Below are 23,603 nucleotides of genomic sequence, written 5' to 3'. Positions count from 1 at the left end.
GTGTGTGTGTGTGGGGGGGGGGGGGGGGGTTGTGTTAAGTGTTTTTGTTGTGAGCTCCTTCTGTCTTCATCAACCTCCTCCTTCTCTTCCTCACTGTGTGGGGGAGCAGTCGTCTAGATCAAGCAGCTCTCTGACCAGTCTCTCTCCAAACTGCGCTCGACTGTAGCGTTTGACTGTGTAGGCGTCAGACATCTTGTATAGGATGTACGCGTTGTTGATGGCAATACTGATGCTCAACCAGAACACCTGCTGCCATGTCTTGTTAGGCTTGTGGAAGATGAAGTACCTGTGTGGAGAAATGAGCCGGTTACTGCTGAATCTCTTTGCAAAGATGTAAATAATATGATTTCGTTTGACTATCTATAGTTATTGTCCAAAAACATATAGGCCCAACAGATTTTTCAATTTTGTCTCTGGGTTTTTAAATCAAACAATCAAGATGTGATCGAAGTGCAGACTTTTAGCTTTAATTAATTAATGTTAACTTTTTTTACAGTCATACATAGTCCTCCATTTTTTTAGAGGCTTAAAATTAATTGGACAATTGACGGATATAGTTTTATGAACGGGTGAACACGTTTATTCCAAGTGTTGAACTTGCGCGTTGTTTTCTTTTTTAAATATGAGATCCAAAGCAATTTCAGTGCAAACAAGGGCCAAATCAGCAGGTTTAAAAAGAAGAAATGACCTGGATGGCTCAGTAACACCCAAAAAAGACCACAGAAGAAAACTAAAAAAGGACACAATCATAGAATTATTTCTGTAGTGGAAAAAAAAAAAAACAACAACTTCACAACATCTAACCAAGTCAAGAACACTCTTGAGAAGGTGGATGTATCGTTGTAAAAGTCTACAATCAACAGATAACTTAATGAATGAAAATACAGTGTTCACAACAAGGTGCAAACCACTGGTTACAATCAAGAACAAGAAGGCCAAATAAGACTATACAGGAAAACATCTAAAAAAAGTTTGCAAAGCTCTGAAAAAATATATTTGGACAAATTAAACCAAGAGAAAAGTATTGAGCAAGACAGAACAGTTCATGATCCAACATCATCTGTCAAATATAGTGGAAGTAGGGTCATGTATGGCTGCCAGTGAAACCAGGTCACTAGTGAGATGAGATCAGATTCAAATTCAGACAAATGGTGAAAAATTGATCGGACAGTGCTTCACAGTGAAAAGGAATAATGGCCCAGAGCATACTGCAAGCGCAAAGCAGAGAAGAAGGATATTCTTCAATGGCCAAGTCAGCTACCTGATCTCAATCCAATAGAGCACGCTTTTTACTTATTAAATTCAAAAGTGAAGGTAGAAAGACCTGAAGGTGGCTGCAGTTAAAGCCTGGCAGAGCATCTCATGGCAAGAAACTCAGCATTTGATGATCTCCATGGGATGTAGACGTCAGGCAGTCATTGACTACAGAGGATTTTCATCCAAATAATAAAAACAATCACCACATTTGAAATAATTTCGGTCTGTTTAATTACTTTGAGCCTCGGAAAATCGAGCACTACGTATAAAAATGTGTGTAAAACCCCCAAATCTAATGTAACACTTTAGTCAAAGCCCCTGAATTAAAGTTGAAAGTTTGAAAACATCTTGATTGTTTGATTTAAAATCCATTGTGGTGTAAAATATTCTTGGTAACAAGTAATGTTGTGTAAAACGGTGCACATACTTGCTATACTTGTCGTCGTATTTGCAGATGTAGCTGAGGTGTGCCGCAAAGGCCTCAACAGCCAAAGGACACGGGATCTCCCCACTTTTCCTCTTAATGATCAGCCCTGACGCAAACACAGTGAGAGGCAAAAACTAGACCCATTTAAACTAATTACCGTATAATTATTGGCAGTACAAAAGTAAACTCCATCAATTAAGTACTACAAGCACAAAGTGAAAAACAGTCACACACATATACACGCAGAGGGGAAAGGAAAATCAATGCCGGATGATAACAGCCTAACTTTTCCTGCTTCACTGCAGCACTCTTCACTCAAAGAGCACAAACGCAGACTGCAACCTTCATTTAGAGTTAAAACCTAACAAAACTGGACAATGAAGAGTGGATTATTCTATAAGAGGAAGGGAATATCATGATTTTTGGCGCCTCCTGGAAATGGATTACCACGGATTAGAAGCTCGCACTGATTCTCTGTGACATAAATGCTTAATGATGTGCCAGTTTCTCTAGATGGTGACTTGCATCCACAAATGACAGTACAGTTAGCCAAAGTTTCCCCCAAAAAACTCCTAATTCTTAATAACGACAACCGAAAGTCTTTGCTTTTGTGTTTTTCTACTAAAATTAATGGATTTTGTGCACTGAAATATTAATAATTTCTAATAGTAAGCTCCTTTTATTTAATTCCAGGAAAAACGAAGTTTCCTGTAGTGGGGAAATGCTTTGGGAAATGATCTTCTTACCTTTTTTTGTTGGGGAATAGGCATTGGCAAGGAACCTGAAGTGTCCTTTGTTGTACCAGCTGATCAGCGACATGCTGCCTTTCATCATTATGCGAGACTGGCCACGCTGAGCAGGCGTGGAGCCACAGACCAGCATGCTTTGCGGTAAGCCTGTACAGTCGCTCTTCCTGGTGCTAAGCAAACCACAGCAATAGATATCTGGAGAGGGACAGAGAGACAATTAGGATGATCGTGGCAAATAGCAAAAACTGCAGTTCCTAAAATGGCCACTTGAGGGTAAAACCACGTCATCAACTATTAACGAGGCGTTAACCCAGAAACATTTGCAGAACTGTGCTGCAAAAAACAAATACATTTTAATTTGAAAATGCAGTAGATATGATTCATTGTCTTTTTCCTATAACTGGGCTGTACAAGGCAGGGAGGACATGCATAAAAAAAGAAAAAGAGTCAAGTTTGGATTTTATGTTCTCCCATTCTTCAGGGTTGAAGCAGATGTGCTCCAGGCAACAGTCCTGTTTACACCTGACAAAGATAATCACACCATTTCATACCAGTGACCCCCCCATCTGTCAAACCATCTGGAAATAGTACTCATGGGTGGTCTTAAAGGTGTAGGTGCGATCATCCTTCCACAATAAGTATGCAAAGTCTTTGAAACTGTCCTTTCCTGGACATTTGATTACTAAGAATCTGTAAATTAGGGTTGCTCTAAGGTTATCTCCGGCGATACAGGTGCCAGAGCTTTCCGCAAAACAGCTTAGGGAATTTTGCAGTCATCATTTCTCCACTTTTGAGCCGTTTCCATGGTTATTTGAGGAAGGGTTGTTTTCCAAACTGCAAAGGTCTCTAATGGCAGTTCCACCTGCTTTCTGACTCCTGGAGAACTTTCAGTTTGTAGGCTCTTTTTGGTTTTCGACAAGGAGAATATACTGTCATGATAAAATGGACAATGTTGCAGTAGAAATAAACATCTTTACATTCTCTATGGATAATTTCCCCCATTCATAGCCAACGTCTGGAGGTGAATTTTTGTATAACCCACTCGTATATATTGTACTAAGGCTTAAAATGACTCATAATTAAGGGCAAACCACCTTGGGATGACATGTTGCTGCAGGCACAGCTGGCAGCTATCTGCTTCGTGCTGCCTCAATTTATTTTTACTGGACGTCTTCATTGTGCTTGTGATATTCTTGCCTTTTGATGCATTTTGGACACAATTATCCGACAAACTGGCTTCTGAGCAGAGAATTGTACTAATAGACAGTTTCTCAAAAGACTTCTGTTGTGTGAAATGAATGCTTTTTTGCAGTCTTGACTGGACTAATCAAATCTGTCAGCTAGGGCTTTTGGGAAATTGCTATGGGCATTAGTCATTTTATACACTACACTAAATTATTGAGTGATTCTTTAAGGGAAAAAATGAGTCAACAATTAAAGTCAGGAGTGATTGTTAGTTGCAGTGATTTTTGTGTATCCCTTTCTTTCCTGAAACTTTCTATTTTTTTTCTTCCATCCAGCAAACACAAAACAATCATCTGGCTGACTGCCGCTGATTTGGTCTCCATTTGCAAACTGATTTCTATCTGTGTAGTACATGCACGCATGTCCACAGTAAGTACTGCGGAGTAATATGGAGTAATTACCTCAGCTAATTAATCCAGCAAGATAAATTTGAAGGAAAGATGTCAGACGATGCATTCACAGGCTCAGAACTGGGCTTTTTTGGGCTGATTCAACTAATTAGAAAAAGAAAATGATGATTATATCTGCAGGCTTCATTTTCTTGACATAATGAAGCTCCGCTTGGTTGAGTTTAAAATTGCCAATTATTCTTCAGCAAAAATACAACAAAAAAAAAAAAAATGTAAAAATGAAAACTTATCAGAGGAGCTGTTGAGCTGAATGTTTATTCTCTGCTTGCATTGATTGTGTTTAGCTTTTATAGCATGTTCACATTATCCCACTTTCAGTATTAATGTAAAAGAAGCAAACAAAGTAAATGTATATTTTCATATTAAAATAAAAATGTATAATGAGCACAAATATCAGAGTATCACAGCTGGATTGACAGCATTAAAACATTTAAATCCCAATATCTCCGAAACAAAAGCATCGGTTTTATGACTCCCGCCACAGATTATGAATAAAACATACTGAGAGTGACTCAAACACTTTTGATTCAGATTTTCATTGTCAGGTGTTTGAATGAAGTGTCCGGTAAAGTGTCTACTTTACCTGTCTATTGATTTTTCAAGCTCCAACAAGGCAAAACGCTTAATCTTTCATGATTTACTATGTAAGTCAAAAGGCAATAAACAATCTTTTGCAGTGCATTGCAAACCTGTAAGGATCGATGTCGAGCACTAGTAAAAAACACATCCATCCTAACAGTCATGACAATTCGTTCAATTTTTTAATGCTACACTCACATTAGGAAAACCAGTTGGAGACTGGTACTATCAAACTTGGCCACTCGTAGTCATTTGCCACTTTCAAAGAGACTTTGCTGTGTCTGCTTCAGTCTGCTATTGGTTTGTGACAGAACTGCATCAAGTTGGCAAATACATGCAATCTTTTTATGATAATACAGGGATCAACTGTGTCAAATTGCCAAAAATCACAAATATGTTGCATATCTACCTACACAGAAATTCACACAAACTCATTAGTTGCTTACATACAAAGTCCAGGCCGAACCTGGCTGGACGCAGTTGCTGCTAGACAGCAATTGAACTGCAAAGTCGCTCACCAAACTTGTTTTTATCTAGCAAATACAACCAGCAACTATTTGAGTTGACATCTAGTGATGTTTCGAGCACACCTGCTCTTAATCAGATGATGGTCTGATGACCAACGTCACTAGATGCAATAAATAAGGAATCTGGAGTTCTTCAGTGTGTGAACTGTTATTTCTTCTTCTCTCACATTTTTTTTTGACTCAGCACCTGCCCAACAGGATGACGAGGGTGTGCGTGGATTCTTCTTTGTGACTCTGATTGACTGCAATGTGTTGCCTGCTTTTATAAAATAGATGGCAATTATTTGCAAACATTAATCAATCTGACTGAGTGAAATTGCAGACACTCTCAGACAGATTGGCTATTTGGAGACGATGCAATCGCCTTATAATGTTCCACACTCAAAGTTCCTTTAACTCAGATTAGTTAGCTTAAATGCCAGTTAGCTTTAAAAAAATAGATAATTTGGGGGACTGACAAGTTTGGTGAAAGCACTGTTGGGAGAGTAACAAAGGCATCTGTGTAATTTAGCAAGTTCACCCTCAGTATACGGATAAGAGATGAAAAAATAAATTATTCGACATGCATACTGTCTGGCTTTGTAGTTTTATCTTAGAATAGAATAGAGAATACTGCTGTCCTGTGCGTGCTGTTTCGCCTGGGGATGGTATAATCACACCATCATTAAAAATGAATAACCACATTTTTTTAAAGTGCAAAAAGGGGAGGTATGGAGAGATGGAGATAGATTACAAAGTGCACAACAAAGTAACAATTAGGGAAGGGAAAAGAAGCAGACCAAGCAAAGAACAAGCAGCAGACATAATCTGCTGCAGAAACTTCTTTGCATACCTTGTTTGCTGAATTCTGTGAAGAGGCTGAGGCTCGTGATGGATGGCCCAGTGAAGATGATGGCGTTTTTTCCGGAAATGTTCTGGCAGAGCTGCTTAGCCACAAGGCTGTGGAGCTGAGGTTTGTTCTTCAAGGTGGCCAGACCATCTGTACCCTGGCCATCTTTCAGATGGACTGCGATCTGCAGAAGAGGGGGGGGGATCAAGTCAGGACGTGTGGATGCAAACATTTTTACTTTTCTAGCTTACAGAGGCTGCTGTCTAAACCCTAGAGAAACTGTAATGTTCAATTTACAAAATTGCAGTAGAGACTTTGAATTAAAGTGTATCCTGAGGGAGAAAATACTGTGGAACTGAAATAAAAATGTATTTGGACTCATAAAACATCGGGTTACATTAAGATGGAGACTCCAGCATGAAATATCAGGGGTATAAGTACAACACTAAAGGTAATGCCAGTGGCATGAAATAATATTTTGGTGCTTCTTAGGATATTCTGTGAAATTTCAAACCAAATGTAGCTGGTTTGATCTGTGAGTCAAGCTACTGTCACACCTGACTCTACAGTGGAGATTTGAGGAGGCTTGTTTTTCCAAGATGAGAATTACCCCTTTAAAGCCTGAACCATAAAATGATTGGCAGAAAAATTTTATTTTTGTGGATCAAAATTTCCTTAAATATCTCAGTTTCTGAATTTATTTTCATGATCACCCACTTCAAGCCACTTCAAGCCATGAAACGAGGGGCGGCTCAAGACTTTTGTACAAACTATAGATCAATGCAAGCTGAGCTTTACCTCCTAGTTTAACATACATGAAGCATTTGTAGATATGATTCCCGGAACATGATGCAGTCCTTAGGGCCCAAAGAAAGCTATTATCAAGACTGAACAAACAGAAATGTACACCCATAGATGGCTCTGTGTGCCTTTTGAACTTTCTACTATCGTTTGGGAGCTGATTGGCATTAGCCCGATTAGCCGGCATCTACGCAAGACCCATAGCTATTAAACTAAGTGGCCTGTCCATGCGTTTGTGTGTGTGTGTTTTGTGGATCCCTGTGTGGTACACTGGCTAATGGAATCTCATTGATTCGCTCCATTAACTCATTTTATTTCTTTGATTTTTTTTTCCCCCCTCTCCCTCGACGCAATTCATTTAGACACAGAATTCAATGGAGACACACGTCAGTGTACAGAGGACTGGTGAACACTGAGTGACTGCCAAACGCCTGCAGTCACCGTGAATGCTAATGCTTATTTGTTAAATGGATGGGATAATGGAATACGGCTTTAAATGACAGGCTCTGCGATGCTTCTTGCACACAACTTGTTTTAAACGGTCAGATTACAAGAAAAATAATGAATGGTTTGATTATTTTATTTTATGTAAAGCAATTTAACTAAATGAAAAAGAAAAAAAAAGAAGGGAAATTAACATTCTGTGTAGGATACTCCTCACTCCACTAATGCTATTCTGGCCTACTTCCAGGCTAAAGAAGGAAACACTTACCCTTTAGTGTACACAGTTGTATGCCAAATGTTGATCTCATCATAAAAAGTATCTGACTCTCAAAGTTGTATTATTGTCTTCTTGTTCTTACAACCCAACTGTCCAAAAAGTCTGGGTCAATTTGTGCATGAGCAGAAAAATGTTGGCATGCTCTACTGCTAATCTCTGTGCATTCTGTTTCTGAAGTTGCACAAGTATTGGTCCAATCTTGTCTTGTCTCTCTAAAGAGTCTTTATGTTGTTCTCTCTGCTTCTGTATATTTTTCCCCTCTATTGAAAGTGTGAATTATGCAACTGAGTTTTATTCAATAGGTCGTTTGATCCTACTCCAGATCATGTGTTTACATTCTTTAATCATCTTGCTTTTCTCTCCTTAAACAGCTGTACTCATGAACATCCAGCCCTTGAAAGTTGTTCTGATATTTTGTCGATTTTTTCCATTGCAGCATTTTTTCTCTAACAAAATCAAGTGATGGAGGTTCTCAAACTTAGGCTACGTCCACACCAGCCCAGGTAGATTTGAAAACGGCGTTTTCGTCTGAAAACGCTCCGTGTCCACACTGGCGTTTTCAGTCGTTTTCACAGTTGCGCCTGAAACAGCCGAAAACGCTTAAGGTTCCAGTCCTGCGCATGCGTGAAACGCAAGAAGATTCGGCCTGCTTCATTTCTGTCTGCCGTTTATTTACTTTCCGGCTCTTTGAAACGTCGCTGCAAAATGTCGAGGAAAAGCACCGAGTTTTTTAAATGGACTAACAATGAGGTGGAGTTGTTGTTGCGAGTAACACAAAAGTACAAAGTTGCAAAAGCGAGTGAGAGTTAAAGAATTTGAAGAAAAGCTATCTGGAGCATGTACAAACTGATATTAATCTTTAACAGGGCAAACAAAACTGCTGTATAATGCCCTCCGCTATCTTTGTTTAATTGGTCACATGACTGCATCACATGACTAACATGCGTCTTCGTTTTCGAAAGTCTCGAAAATCAAATGTATGCATTTTCGAGAGCGTTTTGAGAATGATGCGTTTTCCTTCGGGAAAAACGTAGTTTCAGTGTGGACGGGAAGCCAAAACTGAGAGAAAACGATGCATTTTTGAACAAAAACGCATTAGTGTGGATAAGGAATTTGAATTTTGGGTGTCAGGAGTGATTTGTGACACCAAGTGTGAAAGGTTTACAGGACGGCAGTGACATTTGCTATGATTCATGGTTTAGAGACAAAAGGATGCTGACAAAGAGACAAAGAACTGAACCGGAGATGCCAGAGTTGCAGGTGCTCATTTAATTCTAAGTGACCATAATATACACTGAACAAAAATATAAACGCAACACTTTTGTTTTTGCTCCCATTCCCCATGGGATGGACGTAGAGACCTAAAATTCATTCCAGATACACAATATAACCATCCCTCCCAGACAGTGGTCACAAATCAGTCCAAATGTGTGGTAGTGGGCACATCTGCTATATTGAGATAATCCATCCCACCTCACAGGTGTGCCACATCAGGATGCTGATCTGACATCATGAGTAGTGCACAGGTGTACCTCAGACTGCCCACAACAAAAGGCCACCCTGGAATGTGCAGTTTTGTCTCACAGCAAAATGCCACAGATGCCACAAGCAATGAGGGAGCGTGAAATTGGCATGCTGACAGCAGGAATGTCAACCAGATCTGTCGCCCGTGCATTGAATGTTCATTTCTCAACCATAAGCCGTCTCCACAGGCGTTTCAGAGAATATGGCAGCACATCCAACCGGCCTCACAACCGCAGACCTCATGTAACCACACCAGCCCAGGACCTCCACATCCAGCAGGTTCACCTCCAAGATCGTCTGAGACCAGCCACCCAGACAGCTGCTGGAACAATTGGTTTGCACAACCAAACAATTTCTGCACAAACTGTCAGAAACCGTCTCAGGGACGCTCAACTGCATGCCCGTCGTCCTCATCGGGGTCTTGACCTGACTCCAGCTCGTCGCCGTAACAGACTTGTGTGGGCAAATGCTCACATTCGATGGCGTCTGGCACGTTGGAGAGGTGTGCGCTTCACGGATGAATCATGGTTCACATTGTTCAGGGCAGATGGCAGCTGAGAATGTCCCAGTTCTTGCATGGCCAGCATACTCACCGGACATGTCACCCATTGAGCATGTTCGGGATGTGCTTGACCGGCGTATACGACAGCGTGTACCAGTTCCCATGAATATCCAACAACCTCGCACAGCCATTGAAGTGGAGTGGACCAACATTCCACAGGCCACAATTGACAATCTGATAGACTCCATGCGACGATGTGTTGCACTGCATGAGGCAAATGGTGGTCACACCAGATACTGACCGGTTCTGGGTCCCCAGACCCCCAATAGCGCAAAAAACTGCACATTCCAGGGTGGCCTTTTGTTGTGGGCAGTCTGAGGTACACCTGTGCACTACTCATGATGTCAGATCAGCATCCTGATGTGGCACACCTGTGAGGTGGGATGGATTATCTCAATATAGCAGATGTGCCCATTACCACACATTTGGACTGATTTGTGACCACTGTTTGGGAGGGATGGTTATATTGTGTATCTGGAATGAATTTTAGGTCTCTACGTCCATCCCATGGGGAATGGGAGCAGTAACAAAGGTGTTGCGTTTATATTTTTGTTCAGTGTATGTATATCAGAGCATCGAGGAGCTTGGAGACGAAGTTAGAGAGGCAAGGCTGAGATGGTTTGAACATATGAAGAGGAGGGATAACAGATATACTGGACAGGGGATATTGAATATGGAGCTGTCAGGCAGGAAGAAAAGAGGAAGACCAAAGAAAAAAATCATGGATGTAGTGAAGGAGGAAATACAGAGGACGGTGTGAAAGAGAAGGATGTTGGGTATAAGGGGTAGATGACCCGCTGTGGCGACCTCTAAATTGAGCAGGAACAAGACTTTCTTGTTTAAGGGAAAATAAAATACATACTGCATTTGTGTTTGATCTCTTTTATTTTTAACTTTAAAACCCAGAAGACTTTAAAAACGAGTTCTCAGCCTTCATTGTTGGTGGTCAGAATAAGATTTAGGTTAAGGTAACGGTTGGGGTTCCTATTTACTTGATGACATAGCTGTGGTGATTGTTGACCAAATAAACGAAAAAACAAACAAACAAGTTTCACCCTATAAAACTCTTCCTCTAACATAAGTGATATGTCTGAGTAAGTAGGGCAGTCTTTCTGGAAATATGTGTTGATGTTGAATTTCTAATGTCGTTTTTCATTGCTGTGAGCACAAGTGAAATTCCATTCATCTCCACTGAGGGAGCAGAAGCCTTTAACTAATAAACTGTAGCTGGGTATCACTGGTATTAAAAACATGGCCTCCTGTCAAGTATACCAATGCAAATGTTTGTGTGTTTGCTTGCGTGAGCTTGCATGTGTGTGGGTGGCTGAATGTGGGTGACCTGCACAACATGCACACTATGATTAACACTGAGGAAGGCTGATGCATAAAAAGTGCATCAAGTTTAGCAAAAAAAACTGCACGAACAAAATCTTTTGGGGCATGTTCTCTCTTGTTTCCCCCCATGTCATACTGTGTATGGTTGTGTGTGTGTGTGTGACAAATAAAATTTGAATTTGAATTTGTTTTCCCACTGTATAATGAGCTCTGTAATGCTCAGAGTTGGACAGGTCTGTTAGTCCTTCCATGCAGGGTCTCAGTTAAATGGGTGTATTACATAACCAACCGGCGTAGGAGTGGAAGGTTGCAGTAAGGACAAGGTTGTTAGTCAGAGCAGCTCTGCCTGCCTGAGATGTGCCTGCTTGAGCTAGTAGCGCTTCCACTCAAAACCAACATCAAAAGACAATATTTTTTACCCAGAAGGCTTTTCATGTGATCCATTTTAAACTCAAACCGTGCAGTTTGTTGCACATAAATTTACCAGTATAAAAAAAAAATATAATAATTTTCTGTGAAAAGTAATAGATTGAATGCTAAATGATGCAACATTCAAAGAATAAGATTTGAAATCTAGCGAAGATCAAAGCCTCTGATATTTTCATGAAAGCCTTTCTTACTTGACTTCAGGCACGCTCGAGACTTCTGTATGCCATATTTAATAAAACAAATTTTATATTTCTGCCATGAAGTTGCAAAGCAGCAAATCAAAATAGAATTAAAGCAGACAAAGACATGCAATCATTTCTTTTTCATCTCCTCTAATGTAATTTTTCACTCTCAAATCACACCTGAAACAATTGTGATTCTGAAGAAAGTTTCCCACCTCCGTGTCTCCAAATCACATACAAACACATCGAGTATTGTGTGCAGATACCTGACAGATAAAACCGGTGGAGGTGCACTGTCGGACCCAGAGGCTGAACTTCCTCTTCTTTCTCTTCCTCAGCTCTCTTTCTGTACAAGTGGCGATGAACACTGGGTCCTCATCTATCAAGGGCTCATGAAGAACCTGAAACATGGGTCTAAGTGAATTTTTACATACATACATTGCATAGCCTCATCAAAAGCAAAAAGGTGCTAATGAACATAACTAGTTTTCCCTTGTGAGGCTTCCTGTGTGAGAGATAAGAATGAGATTGTGTATGATTTAATACCACACCAAGAGTTTAAAGAGAGAAGGCGGCCAACTGAAGATTCTCGCAAGTCCTGTATGTGTTTGAGCGTGATAGTAAAAAAACAAAAAACACTTTGTCAGCAGAAACATGTTCTCACTCGTGCAGCTCTGTTTGCAAACCCCTCCGAAAAATAACTTCTGCCTTGTCACTTTCACTTCATTTTGATGTTTCATCTTCACGTTGTCCATACCTTTTACATTTATGCATTATAACTTCCTTCTCTGCCTGGATTCATCCAAACAGTGGAAGCCTTTTTATATTTAGTTTTCTTTTTAGCATGGATGATTCTCCATTCAAATGAAAATAGACAAAAATATATAAAAAACAAAATAAAATCCCCAAATAAATAAGGTGTGACTAACTTTTTCTCGGAGTGGCAAAAATAGAGAGAGAGAAAAAAAAAGGTGTTCATTTGTATAAGAAGAAAATTCAGGGTGCCCTTAGAAACACACGATTTTATGATTCTCATTCTTTAAGACAATCAATTTAACACACACACACACACACACACACACACACACACACACACACACACACACACACAAAAAAAAGAGTTAAATTACTCATTACTCATAAGTTCTTTAACTAAAACTGATTTTCTTTGCTTTCTATGACACTAAGCTGAATATATTTGCATTCTGGACAGCTGTCAGAATTGGGTTTGATATGAAATGTACAGTTGTTACAAACTGATTTTTATTTGTATGTTCTATATTATTTCCCCTAAGCCCACAGTCATTAAATACTAGGATGAATGTGCAAGTCTCCCCCCCTTATTTTCCTAATGAGTCATATCAGATACTGAAGAGGAATTTCCAAATGGTGAACGAGAAACAAAGAAAGTATTTTAAAAGCCAACAGTCATAAATCCAAAGATACACATTGGTTTTGATACTCGGCAAATATTTGCATTTTAAATTTCTCAGGGCTCTCCCTTCCTCCGGTGTTTTCCCTGCCTCTTCTTCCCGCCCAGCCCATCATGATTTGACTAACCGAGTGGCGACCAGCACTTCCGTGCTGCTCTAGCAACAAGTCATTTTCCAGTCAAATATGGAATCACGGAGTCATAAAAGTTAAAAATAAATGAGGCCATCTAGACTTCGGATGGATGATGTCACCCAGACCACAACAGCCTAAGAAATAATTCATGTTGTAGCTGCGGCACAGCTGCACAGTGACGTCTTCTCTCATCTTATTACAGCTGAAACCAAAGTGATTACATTTCAAAATGTTTGAAGTAAATCATTTGTCTGAGAAAATAAAACCATTCATTTGTTCACCGTCTTCGAGTGGATGTCTTCTAATGGCTTTCTGAATAATTATTTTACACTTGCAAATCAATACAGCAGCAATAAAGCAGTCCAGACATGATCTGAGCGAATGCAAAACTAACCCCAGCACAGATCTAATGGACATAGAATATGTGACGCATCACTGTTAGGAGTATCTCGAGGAACATGCTAGAGTTTGTTAGAGAAAAAAAAAACAGAGCGCATTTTTTCCCCCATAATTCTTCTCTACATGATTAACTGTTAGATGCAAACTATGTCTATTTTCAATATTGCATTGCTAAGCCCCCCCTACTCCTACATTTACCTGTCTGGGAGCTGACCACCTAGCTGTTACCCATGTATATTAGTGACCTCTGAAATGGGTCTCTTGATTTGTTCTCCTGGAGAGCTGAACAATGACTATTTCCCCACTGTTGGAGTTGCACTATATTCAATTTAGTCTAGTTCAATTTTATTCATGCAGCAGCAGTTCACAACAGCTGTCACCTTCAGGGCCTTACTCCATACTCACTGGAGAGGCAGCTCAAGGACTGCGTGGAGCCCAACAACAGCAACAATAAGATAAGATAAGATAAGCTTTATTAGTCCCAAACGTGGGAAATTTGTTTTGTCACAGCAGGAAGTGGACAGCTGCCAATGCTGCCAATGCCAATCTGTAGGCGTCTTCTTAACCCCTGGTTGAGAGCCTGGTTCTGCTGAGGCCTCTTCCTGTCAAAAGGGAGTTCTTCCTTCCTACTGTCACCCACTGGGATCGTCTGATTGTTGGAAATTTCTCTTGAATATTTTGTAGGGTTTTTACCTTGCAATATACAGCCCCTTGAAGGTACTGCTGAAATAAAACTGAACTGAAAGGATCGAGCTACCAGGCTAGCAGCAACATGACTAAAAAAATCAAATACTTAAATACATCCCATTTAAAACCATTATTATCTGCCATTCAGAGTTCAACAACTACACTTGTTTCTTTCCCTCTTTCTCAGAAGGCAGTCATTTATTGAGAAGATTGCTTTTTCCTTGCCAGTGGAGCTACAGTTTCAGACTGTCTGTATTTTCTAGTCCACTCTGAGAGACTATCAGGAGCAGAAAATACAGAAAATGAACTGATAAAACAAACTGGCCTAGATTCACATAAACCCCGTCACTGCCAACGACACTCACTTGCTGACCTCACTGGCTCAGTTTTGTCATTTTTAGATTTAAGTTAACACACTTCACCCAACCAGTGACTATGCTGCAATGAAATAAAGAGTAAAATATTGATATTTAAACTATTTGCACAGATGAATTAGATGTGGATGATATATGAGGAGGGCATTGCTTTTAAGTGCCTGTGTTCCCAAATGCTCCCATCACAGAACTGGCATCATCTTTCATAATGAAGATGATGTTGTAGCACTCATACAGTAGAAAGACAACAGCAAATAAATCAACTTGTTCACTTATTTTTGAAAGCAACCCCAGTGTCCTGCGCAAAAGACTGAGAATATTAAGTTGCAATATTTTAGCTATAATTATGAAAGAAAGAAAAGCCCTTATAGGAACTGTATGCAATGCCGTATCCTCTACTAACAAATACTTTAAGAGTAAACTGCATCTTATGTAAGATCTTTGTTTTTTGCTTGAACTCTGGGAGCAATCAGACACATTTTTAATGTTACATTTTCATCAGATTTACGTAAACAAGGTCGTGGTAAATTCTGTTGTGCCTTTTTGCTCAAGAAGAACACACCTAAAGAGAAAACTGATTCAAAAGCTTCCTCTTTTTGCTGTCATGTCAAAATAATACAAAAAAAATTAAGTTAAAAAGGGCACAGTGGTGAAAGATCAGTCTGATTTTAGGCAGGCTGGTTATTTGGGGTACTTTTAAATCTCCAGTGATGCAGAGTGATGAATTCATCCAGAGAAGAATGTAAAGTAGGAAAGTTGAAAAAAAGTCCAGCCCACCCAAAATAGAGAAACAAGGCTGGCGCTCCACTGGCCTAGTTGCATAAATGTGGATAGGATACACAAGTTAAGATTCCTCTGCAGGGGAAGCCTGTGTAAAACAGAGTGCGCCCCCATATATATATATATATATATATATATATATATATATATATATATATATATATATATATATATATATATATATATATATATATATATATATATATATATATATATATATATATATATATATATATATATATATATATATATATATATATAGTCATCGTGTAGATGGCTTTTCAAACAGAGACTCATTGCTGGAGCTATGAGCTGGTTTGCAATACTTGAAGCATTGTTAAAAAATTTACTCGCCGATGCACATCGGAGTGTGAATGCGAGTGAATGTTAGATAGAAGCACTAAAAAAAGCCTTAGATAAAGTGCTTGTGTGAATGCACGAGTTGTATAAAGCGCTTTCAGTGCTCAGTGAGAGTAGAAAAGTGCTACATAAGAACCAGTCCATTTACCATATTTAAACATATCCTCCAGTGAAACTGCAGCACTGCATATAGCTTTCTCAGCTATATGGCTGGCCTTGTGATTTGGTGCTGTATAAATACAAATTGAATTGAAAACAGTCATTCAACAAATTTCTCTTTTGCTTTACATCTAAAACTAAATAGCTCAAATGATTTTGTCAGAGAAGAGATAAACTAATTAAATTACAACTATGTATAAGACAATCTCTTGGCATACCCCTTGCAACTACACCTACATGCAACTCATACCCCACCTACTGATTACTGTCCTCTTCCTTCTCATTCTGCATCTGTGTAAATGTGTTATGGCTCCAGGTCAGAAAGTTAATATTGCACTGGAACACATAAACATGCTGACACAGCAAAACTTTGGATGTGGATGACTAAAAAGTGATTTCCTCAACATCATCACCTGTAAATGACTTCTGGAACTTTGGTCGTTTCTTTTTATACTACGCAATTCATGAGGCATAATAAAATGTAGCTGTGCTGTTAAAATGTGGTGCTCCTAAAGGCAAGAAGAATCTGTTGCCAGCTGAAAGAAAGCATCTAAAAATATCAAGAGAGGCTTGAAGAAAACGCCACCTGTCGCAACGCACACACCTGTGTTTGTGATGGTCTGAAAGTGCAGCTGAAGGACTGCTGCAGCGAGTCCAGGAAGGGCTGGATCTTGTAAAGGCCCTGGTTGCTTCCTTGTGATGGCCGGAAAGCCACAATGTGGAAGTACTTGAGGATCTTCTCAAAACGCGACTGACTCATCTTCAAGGCGATGCTTTGGTTGCTGAAAAAGCCCGAGCTCCAGATGCTGAGCACTGACTCACAGCGGTGCACACTGGTGGAGGTGACAAAGCCCAGGAACGCTTTCATTTCCTGGGCCGTGACGGGACGCCAGCCTTCGTCTGAGCCGAACCGCTCCTGAAACTTCTTGGCATACATGTTAGTCTGAGTGACCATGTTTTGGATGCAGTTGTCCGGGACAAAGAGCTGGAAAAAGTCCAAGGCTGTAGCGGTGGCCGGCATCTTTTGAGCAGGTCCTGTGTTGGGAAAAAGGACAAAAGTGAAATGTTATGACAAAAAAAATTATGCTGATTGACAGACAGAGAATCGCACATGGGATAAGTCGCACACAGCACTGTCACTTACGCCCAGCTTTTTAACTTTGGTACGAAGCCTTCAATTTGATTGACTTTGCTGAGTAGAAGGGTTTTTTTTGACACAATAAAATATCATTTTGTTGAGCTGTCATCTTCAAAGCTGTGTGGGATGCACACAGGCTCATTCTTGCTTATATAAACTCCAGTGACATCTCAAAAGAATCTTGAGAACAGTAACGTAAAGCATCAATTAATTTTAGGTGTTACATTGTAGCAAAAAACACCCCCAAAAAACAAAACATCAGAGGAACGCAGTACACTTCGTGCATCAGCAGCTTTTGGGTATGAATGTCATAAGCCCAGGGCAGCAGTTAGAAAGTTTACATGACCTGACAGCCACCACACTGTGGTGCCAGTCAAAGTGTGGCATTTCTATGCTTGCGGAAGGCTTCAGTGTCTTGTTGCTTTTGTGTTACGGCAGGCAATAAGTCAAAATCACGCTTTAATGTTTGCGAGCCATGAGCCATTAAAAAACATCTGCACTATTTCAATTAATTTGACTGATGGTTTTGTTTATACAGAATGATTTGCCTTTTTATTAATGAAATTTGAATGTATCTAAACCTGTGGAATAACACAGAAGCTTCACTTCATCTGTGTGTGGTTGTAAAGTTTGTGTGATCAGTGTACAGTGTTTAGTCCTTATAATGTACTACTTAAATCTATTGAAAGTCTATGTTATCAAGCAAGAAGCTTCTTTTTGGAAACTGCAGCATAAGAACAACTTAAAGAGATGTCTAAAAGTGTAGGCCTTGGTCACATAGGCAGAGAGAACAGGTGGCTGTGAAGTGACAGTGACATGAACCATGCTAATTGTGCTGATGATCAAACCGCTCACAAGAAACTTGTCTGTGCAGCACCGTATATCCCTTTTAGATCAGTTTCACCTAGTCACTGCCAGCAACCACTCACTAACTGGTTGAGGCATGCACAATTTTCCCTAGGAAGCGGTGGTTGCTAAGAAGTCGCCAACTGGTCTCTATGCCAGACTGTGGCCTATGTGTGACTGTGGCTAACAGCTTAAAGAATAAACATTCAAAATAACACTCACGTGGCCAAAATTTCAAATAACAACACTGTTTGAGTCGTTTTTTCCCGCTACTTTTAGACATTGTCAAATACAGGGAATACTCTTAATATGGTGTTCACAACCCACAGCTCTAGACACATGCTGTTCAAACCTTCTGTTTGTCAGGTGCTGCCAATCTGAAGAGAGTTAGCCCAACATAAGATAAATAAGGATGCGGTTAAACTGTAAAATATGGAGATGGGACTGATCCATCCTTTAAAGTACTGAACGAAAACTTAAATTGTTGGCTTAAAGTAAAGAAGCCCTGACACAATTAAAATAACTGTATTTACAAACATTAACATCAAAGAATTGTTAAAAGCAATAGATAAATGCTCAAATATGAAAAAAAAAGGTTCATCAGCTGCGGTATAAATGTTTGAAATGGCATAATTAATGAATTAGCAGCAAAACTAGCTAAAGGCAATGGATAAATAGGTAATTTAACTAAAATTAATCAACAAAGAATCAGAGCTGTTTTCTAAAATGTGCTAATGGCAGCAACAGTGAAGCGTAGTCGGGACTTTTCTGCCTGACCTAATTATTCTCCCTCGCTGGTTAAGGACGAGATAACATTTATCTCCCATTTAAAAAGCTCTCCGTCCGTCTGCCTTTGGATGTAGCTTTGGAGCCACACAGTCAATACTCAGTGCAGTTAACTGGCTTTGGTTCACTCTCAGGTTGTTGGATCCATGAGAGGTAATTTGGACTTTGAGCAGAACATCTTTTGGCTCGATTGAACAGCACAATCTCATTATCTCAGAACAACATAAAAAAAAAGGCTTTTACTCTCCCTTCTCAGGCCCTGTGTAGCTGGCTGCAACTAAAATAATGAAGGCTCTTTTCTTTGCGGATTTAACGATAACACACACGACTTCAACCTATATAGTACACTGTTAAAAGTGTGCAGGAGGACAAGACATGAAGTGTAGAAAAGACAGAGTGGGATACAAGCACTCCCACTCAGTTGATGCTTGCAGACAAGACACAGAAATAGCCAGGGCACAGCTCAAAGATCAACTCATTCACATCCAATTAGACTTGAAAGCTGAAGGTAATATTCAACATGACTTCCAGTCCACCCCTGAATAAAAACATCAGACGTTCAGACTGAAGATCTACTGAGGCAAAATGATTTAACACGACTCATCTCAGAAGGGAGGTACGAATACAGTGTGAGGAAGGACTCGTCATTTTCCTGGATAATAGAATTGTCTCATCTGCTGCTGCTGAGCAAACACAACCTTCCTCTTTGAGTAGCCCTGCCAGCTCATCGTCAGTCCAGCCTGCATCAATCAGATGAAACAGGATTAATCATTTACATAACTCTTCTTTCAGCTGATGCTAGTCTATGTGGCAGTCTTATAAATATCGATTTCCCACATTGCTCAAAAGAAAAATCCACCTACAGTGCACACACAGACAGGTATAATCCCTCGCGATTATCAGCTGTTGTGGCATTTCCATTGTCCCAGGACAAACATCTGTCTCATAGAGCTTTTATAGCCATGGATTTAGTAGGAGAGATTACTGTGTATTTGAAGTGCATCAACCCTTACATAGACTAAATGTGTTCCGAGTTCAGTTTTTAGTGGAAATTAAAGAGACAGCACCTAAGTGCAATTTCTCACCACCGCGACTATTGATTACATTTTTTTTGGACTTACAAATAAAACAATATCTACTGTCTTTAAGCAAAAACGTTTTCATTTGTGTTGTTTAGTCCAATTACTTCAGCGTTCTACCTTTATGTGATTGATAGAGAATATTATGTATAAATATAATAAAATGCATCTTTGTCTAAGTGTTTTTAATGGCTGAGAGATCTCATGCAGACAAGGTAGCAATACACAGTCAGGCAGATGAACTGACATATGGACAGGAGCAGTAATCTTTCAGTCAGCTTCAGCAAAGTGAAGCAATAAATAGTTCTTTAATTCCCTTCGACATCATGATAAAGTGCTTATATAATCTAAGAGCTACAGTTCATAATCTTTGGTCTAGTCATTTGCCACCCGCCTCGCACTGCAGGGGCAACCATCACAAACTCATTTGAAGACAGCATATTACATATGAACATCCTGTGTCAGCACGCACTGACTGACATAGAAATGGGCAGGCAGACAGACGGGCACTGACCGACTTTGCCGAAACGTCATTCGTGCCATTAAAATCTGCGGAGACGCACATTTATGCAGACATGCTGCTCAGGATGGAGTCATTCTTATCTGTTCGGGCTGATTAAGTCAGAGTAAGGTCTTGGCTACTTGAGGTCTGAAGTGTGATTATGCGCTCTGGCAGTACTACATCCACGCTTTTAATCATACCTACCCTGATACAGGATGGCAGGCCTAGAGTTGCAGTGGCTTGTGCAAACAGACACTGACTGCATTTTTAACAAATCAGACCAGACCATACAAACACACCTGCTGCCACCCTAGCTTAAGTCAACAAAGTCACAACAGCTAAATAGAGTCAGACAGTCCAGGATGTAGAAGTACTGAACATCCTCTAACATTTGTGGCACAGCAAGAACCTCTTATGGTACCCCAGCTCAGTGCAGCTTGGTTCAGACTATTTTGGGTGCTTAAAACAGACACCACTTTATATCCAGGCTCAGATTATCCCAGAGCAGGATTACTAAAGTTAGCTGGATCTGAAAAATAAAAAAAATAAAAAAATCCAGAAATAAATGTTATTTAGTATGTGTCTTTTTTTTTAGTTTTCTGTTTATTGGAACAGGCTGTTTCTTGAACCAAATAGCTCCAAAACAACATTTAAAAGCTTTATCTCATTTGTTCATATGTGGGGGTTTTTTTTAATGATCATGTAGTACATTTCGGTGTTTGCTGCACTGGAACAGCTTGGGAACAATTCTTTGCAAACAGCGAGTGCTGTTCACTTACTTTGCAGTGGCATCTTGGCAGGTTATCTACAGCCAGGGCTTTTTATTCATTTGAATAAGTGTGTTCCTACTAGGTAGTGTGCCAGCACACTGGGGCTTGGTCCGTATCTACTACAGCCATATGCCGATTCCCCTCCAAGTCTGCAACAGTGCATCCTGTCACGGTGGAAACAGGATGGCATTCTCACAAATCGTTTTGGCTTCAGCAGAGGCAGGAAAGATGGACAAGGAGAACCAATCCAAACATAGCTTGACTGAAAGAGCTGCACTATAAACCCCAAACCCCACTCTCTGATCTATAATGGACTAAATAAATAAATACTGTTCTTAAGACTGACAGTCTAATGGTGTGGTAGAGAGGAAGGAGCAGTGTGGGTGCACACACTGCTGTTTAACTGTCACGATTCATGCACACAAATGTCTCTCCTTTGAGCACACACACACACACAAACAGACCTGCAGAAGTGTGCAGTTAAAAAGGAAAATAACCGAATGAATAAATCAGGATTCTCTGAGCTTGTGTCTCACATTTAAGCTGTTGGTACCAGTGGACAAAGGCTGGCATTTGTGCGTTAGTTCTGCATGAATGCACACACCTACATAGCATCAGAAGGCATGCATGCTAGGTTAAGTTGTGGCTCTACAAAGTGCATAGATATTTCTTGTTATGCACATTGAGTTTATATGCAACAAAATGTGCCATTTATTTATTTATTTTATTCTAAAATTTGCACATAATACATGTGCATGGAGCCAGGAGAGGCTTCATGCCGTTTCTCTAAACGAAACAGCTCTGAAACATGAGCACATACACATAAGACAGCATGTCTACAACAGCACCAAGGGGTGATGCATCAAAGGTTAAGCCTTTGCCATTAACTTAATAAAGCAATTAACGATGCATGTGTCACTACACACAAGCAAGAAGCGCACACATACACAGAGAGAGGGAGAGAGATAAAAACGAGAGCAGTATTCAGTTGTTTAAAAAAAAAAAAAAAGCAGTAGTTGCTTTGTGGCTGTTGTGACAAACAGAAATGGCCTGCCTGACCTGAAAAATGTGAACACGGACGGCACTCCTGTCTGTGTCTATCCAATCACTACACAGCCGTGAGCATTTGCTCCCCACCAGTGCAAAAATTAGCCCATCCATCGTGCCTCACCGTATGTATCATTGTACGGCGGGACCGTGACATCCTGCAGAGTCTCCGTCCAGCCCTCCTCCTCTGCCTGACTACGGGATAGGGAGCCGGGAGGTCCTGCTGCGCTGCCACCTCCTGTCCCCCCGCTGTGTCCACTCTCCTTATCGCCTCGTTTCTGGTGGTGATGGTGGTGGTGGTGCTGCTGCGGTGTCTGTTGCTGCTGCTGCTGCTGATCCTCCTCACCTACCTCGGCTATGTAGTTATCAGAGTCGGAGTCTCCGGAGGTGCTGTAGAAGGGATTGTCGCTGCTGTCGTCCCCGGACTCGCCGAACACGTCGTCGGATATCTGCAGGCTCTCGTACCGGGAGCGGGCCGCTTCCAGGAGAGACAGCGCCTTTCGCCCGCACTCCGCCATCTCTCTCTCTGTAGTGATGCTCCTCTCTCCTCCCCCCCTTTCTCTTTCTTCCACTCTCTTTCTCACCCTTTCACTACCTCCTCAGTGGCGTGCAAGTGGTCACGATCTTGCAGGAGCAGGAGACGTGTTTGCCTTCAGTGTGGCGATCACACCCTCCCCTGTGTTTGGTATGAATTATGATCCACCTGCCGTCCCGGCTCGGATGCGGAGCCCGGTGGTCAGCAGAGTGTAGATCCGGTGGCAGCTGTCCGCTTCAAGGGTACTGGAATATTTCCGCCCCCTTGCTCTGCCCACAGCGCTGCTCACTGGGCAAAATCATCAATAGTTTTGGCTCAGCATCCGGGTTGAGAGACCAGCGAGTTATTTATCCACTCCGAGGAATAGCGAGAGTAGTGGCTGGCACTGAATCACCTGACGCCGTAGCGCTGCACCGCCAGCCAATAAGATTTCACTTTCTAAAGCAAACTCGGACAGGAGCGGTGCGGCTGATGGCAGCTGCTAAAGCTGAGGTGAAGGAAGATTATGATGACTAACGATAATACAGTGCTAGAATAATAATGATGGACGCAGAAAATGACAACGAGGAAAATTAAAATTCAAAATTATTTTATTAGATTATAGATATAATAAAATTACAACTATTATTTATTAATTTATTTTGATATTTAGAAGCATTTTTAGCGAAAACAGACTCATATTTTGGCCATCGCGAATTATTAATTAAACAAGACCTCAATATATGGATTAAAATAGATTTTTCTTTTCATATCTACTGCAAAGAAAAGAGAAACGCTGTTGATGCTGGAAAGGACTGTCACAGTGAATGCGGATTTAGTTTTAATTATTTTTTTTTCTATATACTGCAAATTAACAAAATGGCATTTGGAAATAAAAAATTGAGCACCTAAAAGTTTTGAGCAATTTTATGTGACTACTCTGAAATCCAAAATTATTAGTAACAAACCATTTTATTTATTTAAATATTAAAATATTTAGGTTATATTCAACAGCGACC

The 23,603-nt window shown here is 40.4% G+C and overlaps 1 protein-coding gene across 1 annotated transcript; it reads right to left on the bottom strand.

The window, feature by feature from the left end:
- On the bottom strand, positions 1 to 23,199 carry pgbd5 (piggyBac transposable element derived 5). Its single transcript, XM_026189704.1, has 7 exons — positions 22,195 to 23,199; positions 16,507 to 16,937; positions 11,844 to 11,978; positions 6,027 to 6,207; positions 2,431 to 2,628; positions 1,685 to 1,790; positions 1 to 286 (listed from the first exon to the last, which is right to left on the bottom strand). The coding sequence occupies exons 1-7, from the start codon at positions 22,586 to 22,588 to the stop codon at positions 91 to 93; spliced, it is 1,641 nt and encodes a 546-aa protein (XP_026045489.1). The 5' UTR covers positions 22,589 to 23,199; the 3' UTR covers positions 1 to 90.
- Positions 23,200 to 23,603: the final 404 nt, after the last annotated feature.

This window comes from Astatotilapia calliptera, chromosome 13 (genome assembly GCF_900246225.1).
Source record: "Astatotilapia calliptera chromosome 13, fAstCal1.2, whole genome shotgun sequence".
NCBI lineage: Eukaryota > Metazoa > Chordata > Actinopteri > Cichliformes > Cichlidae > Astatotilapia > Astatotilapia calliptera.
This window is presented reverse-complemented; position numbering and strand designations above follow the sequence as displayed.

What these genes read in the sequence shown, in the direction of transcription:
- pgbd5 (XM_026189704.1), bottom strand. Translation starts at nt 22,588, where the DNA reads ATGGCGGAGTGCGGGCGAAAGGCGCTGTCTCTCCTGGAAGCGGCCCGC. An exon ending in TCAGACCATCACAAACACAG is followed by an intron (nt 11,979 to 16,506) that starts GTGTGTGCGTTG and finishes CCCATGTTTCAG; the next exon opens with GTTCTTCATGAGCCCTTGAT. An exon ending in CCACCGGTTTTATCTGTCAG is followed by an intron (nt 6,208 to 11,843) that starts GTATCTGCACAC and finishes CCTCTTCTGCAG; the next exon opens with ATCGCAGTCCATCTGAAAGA.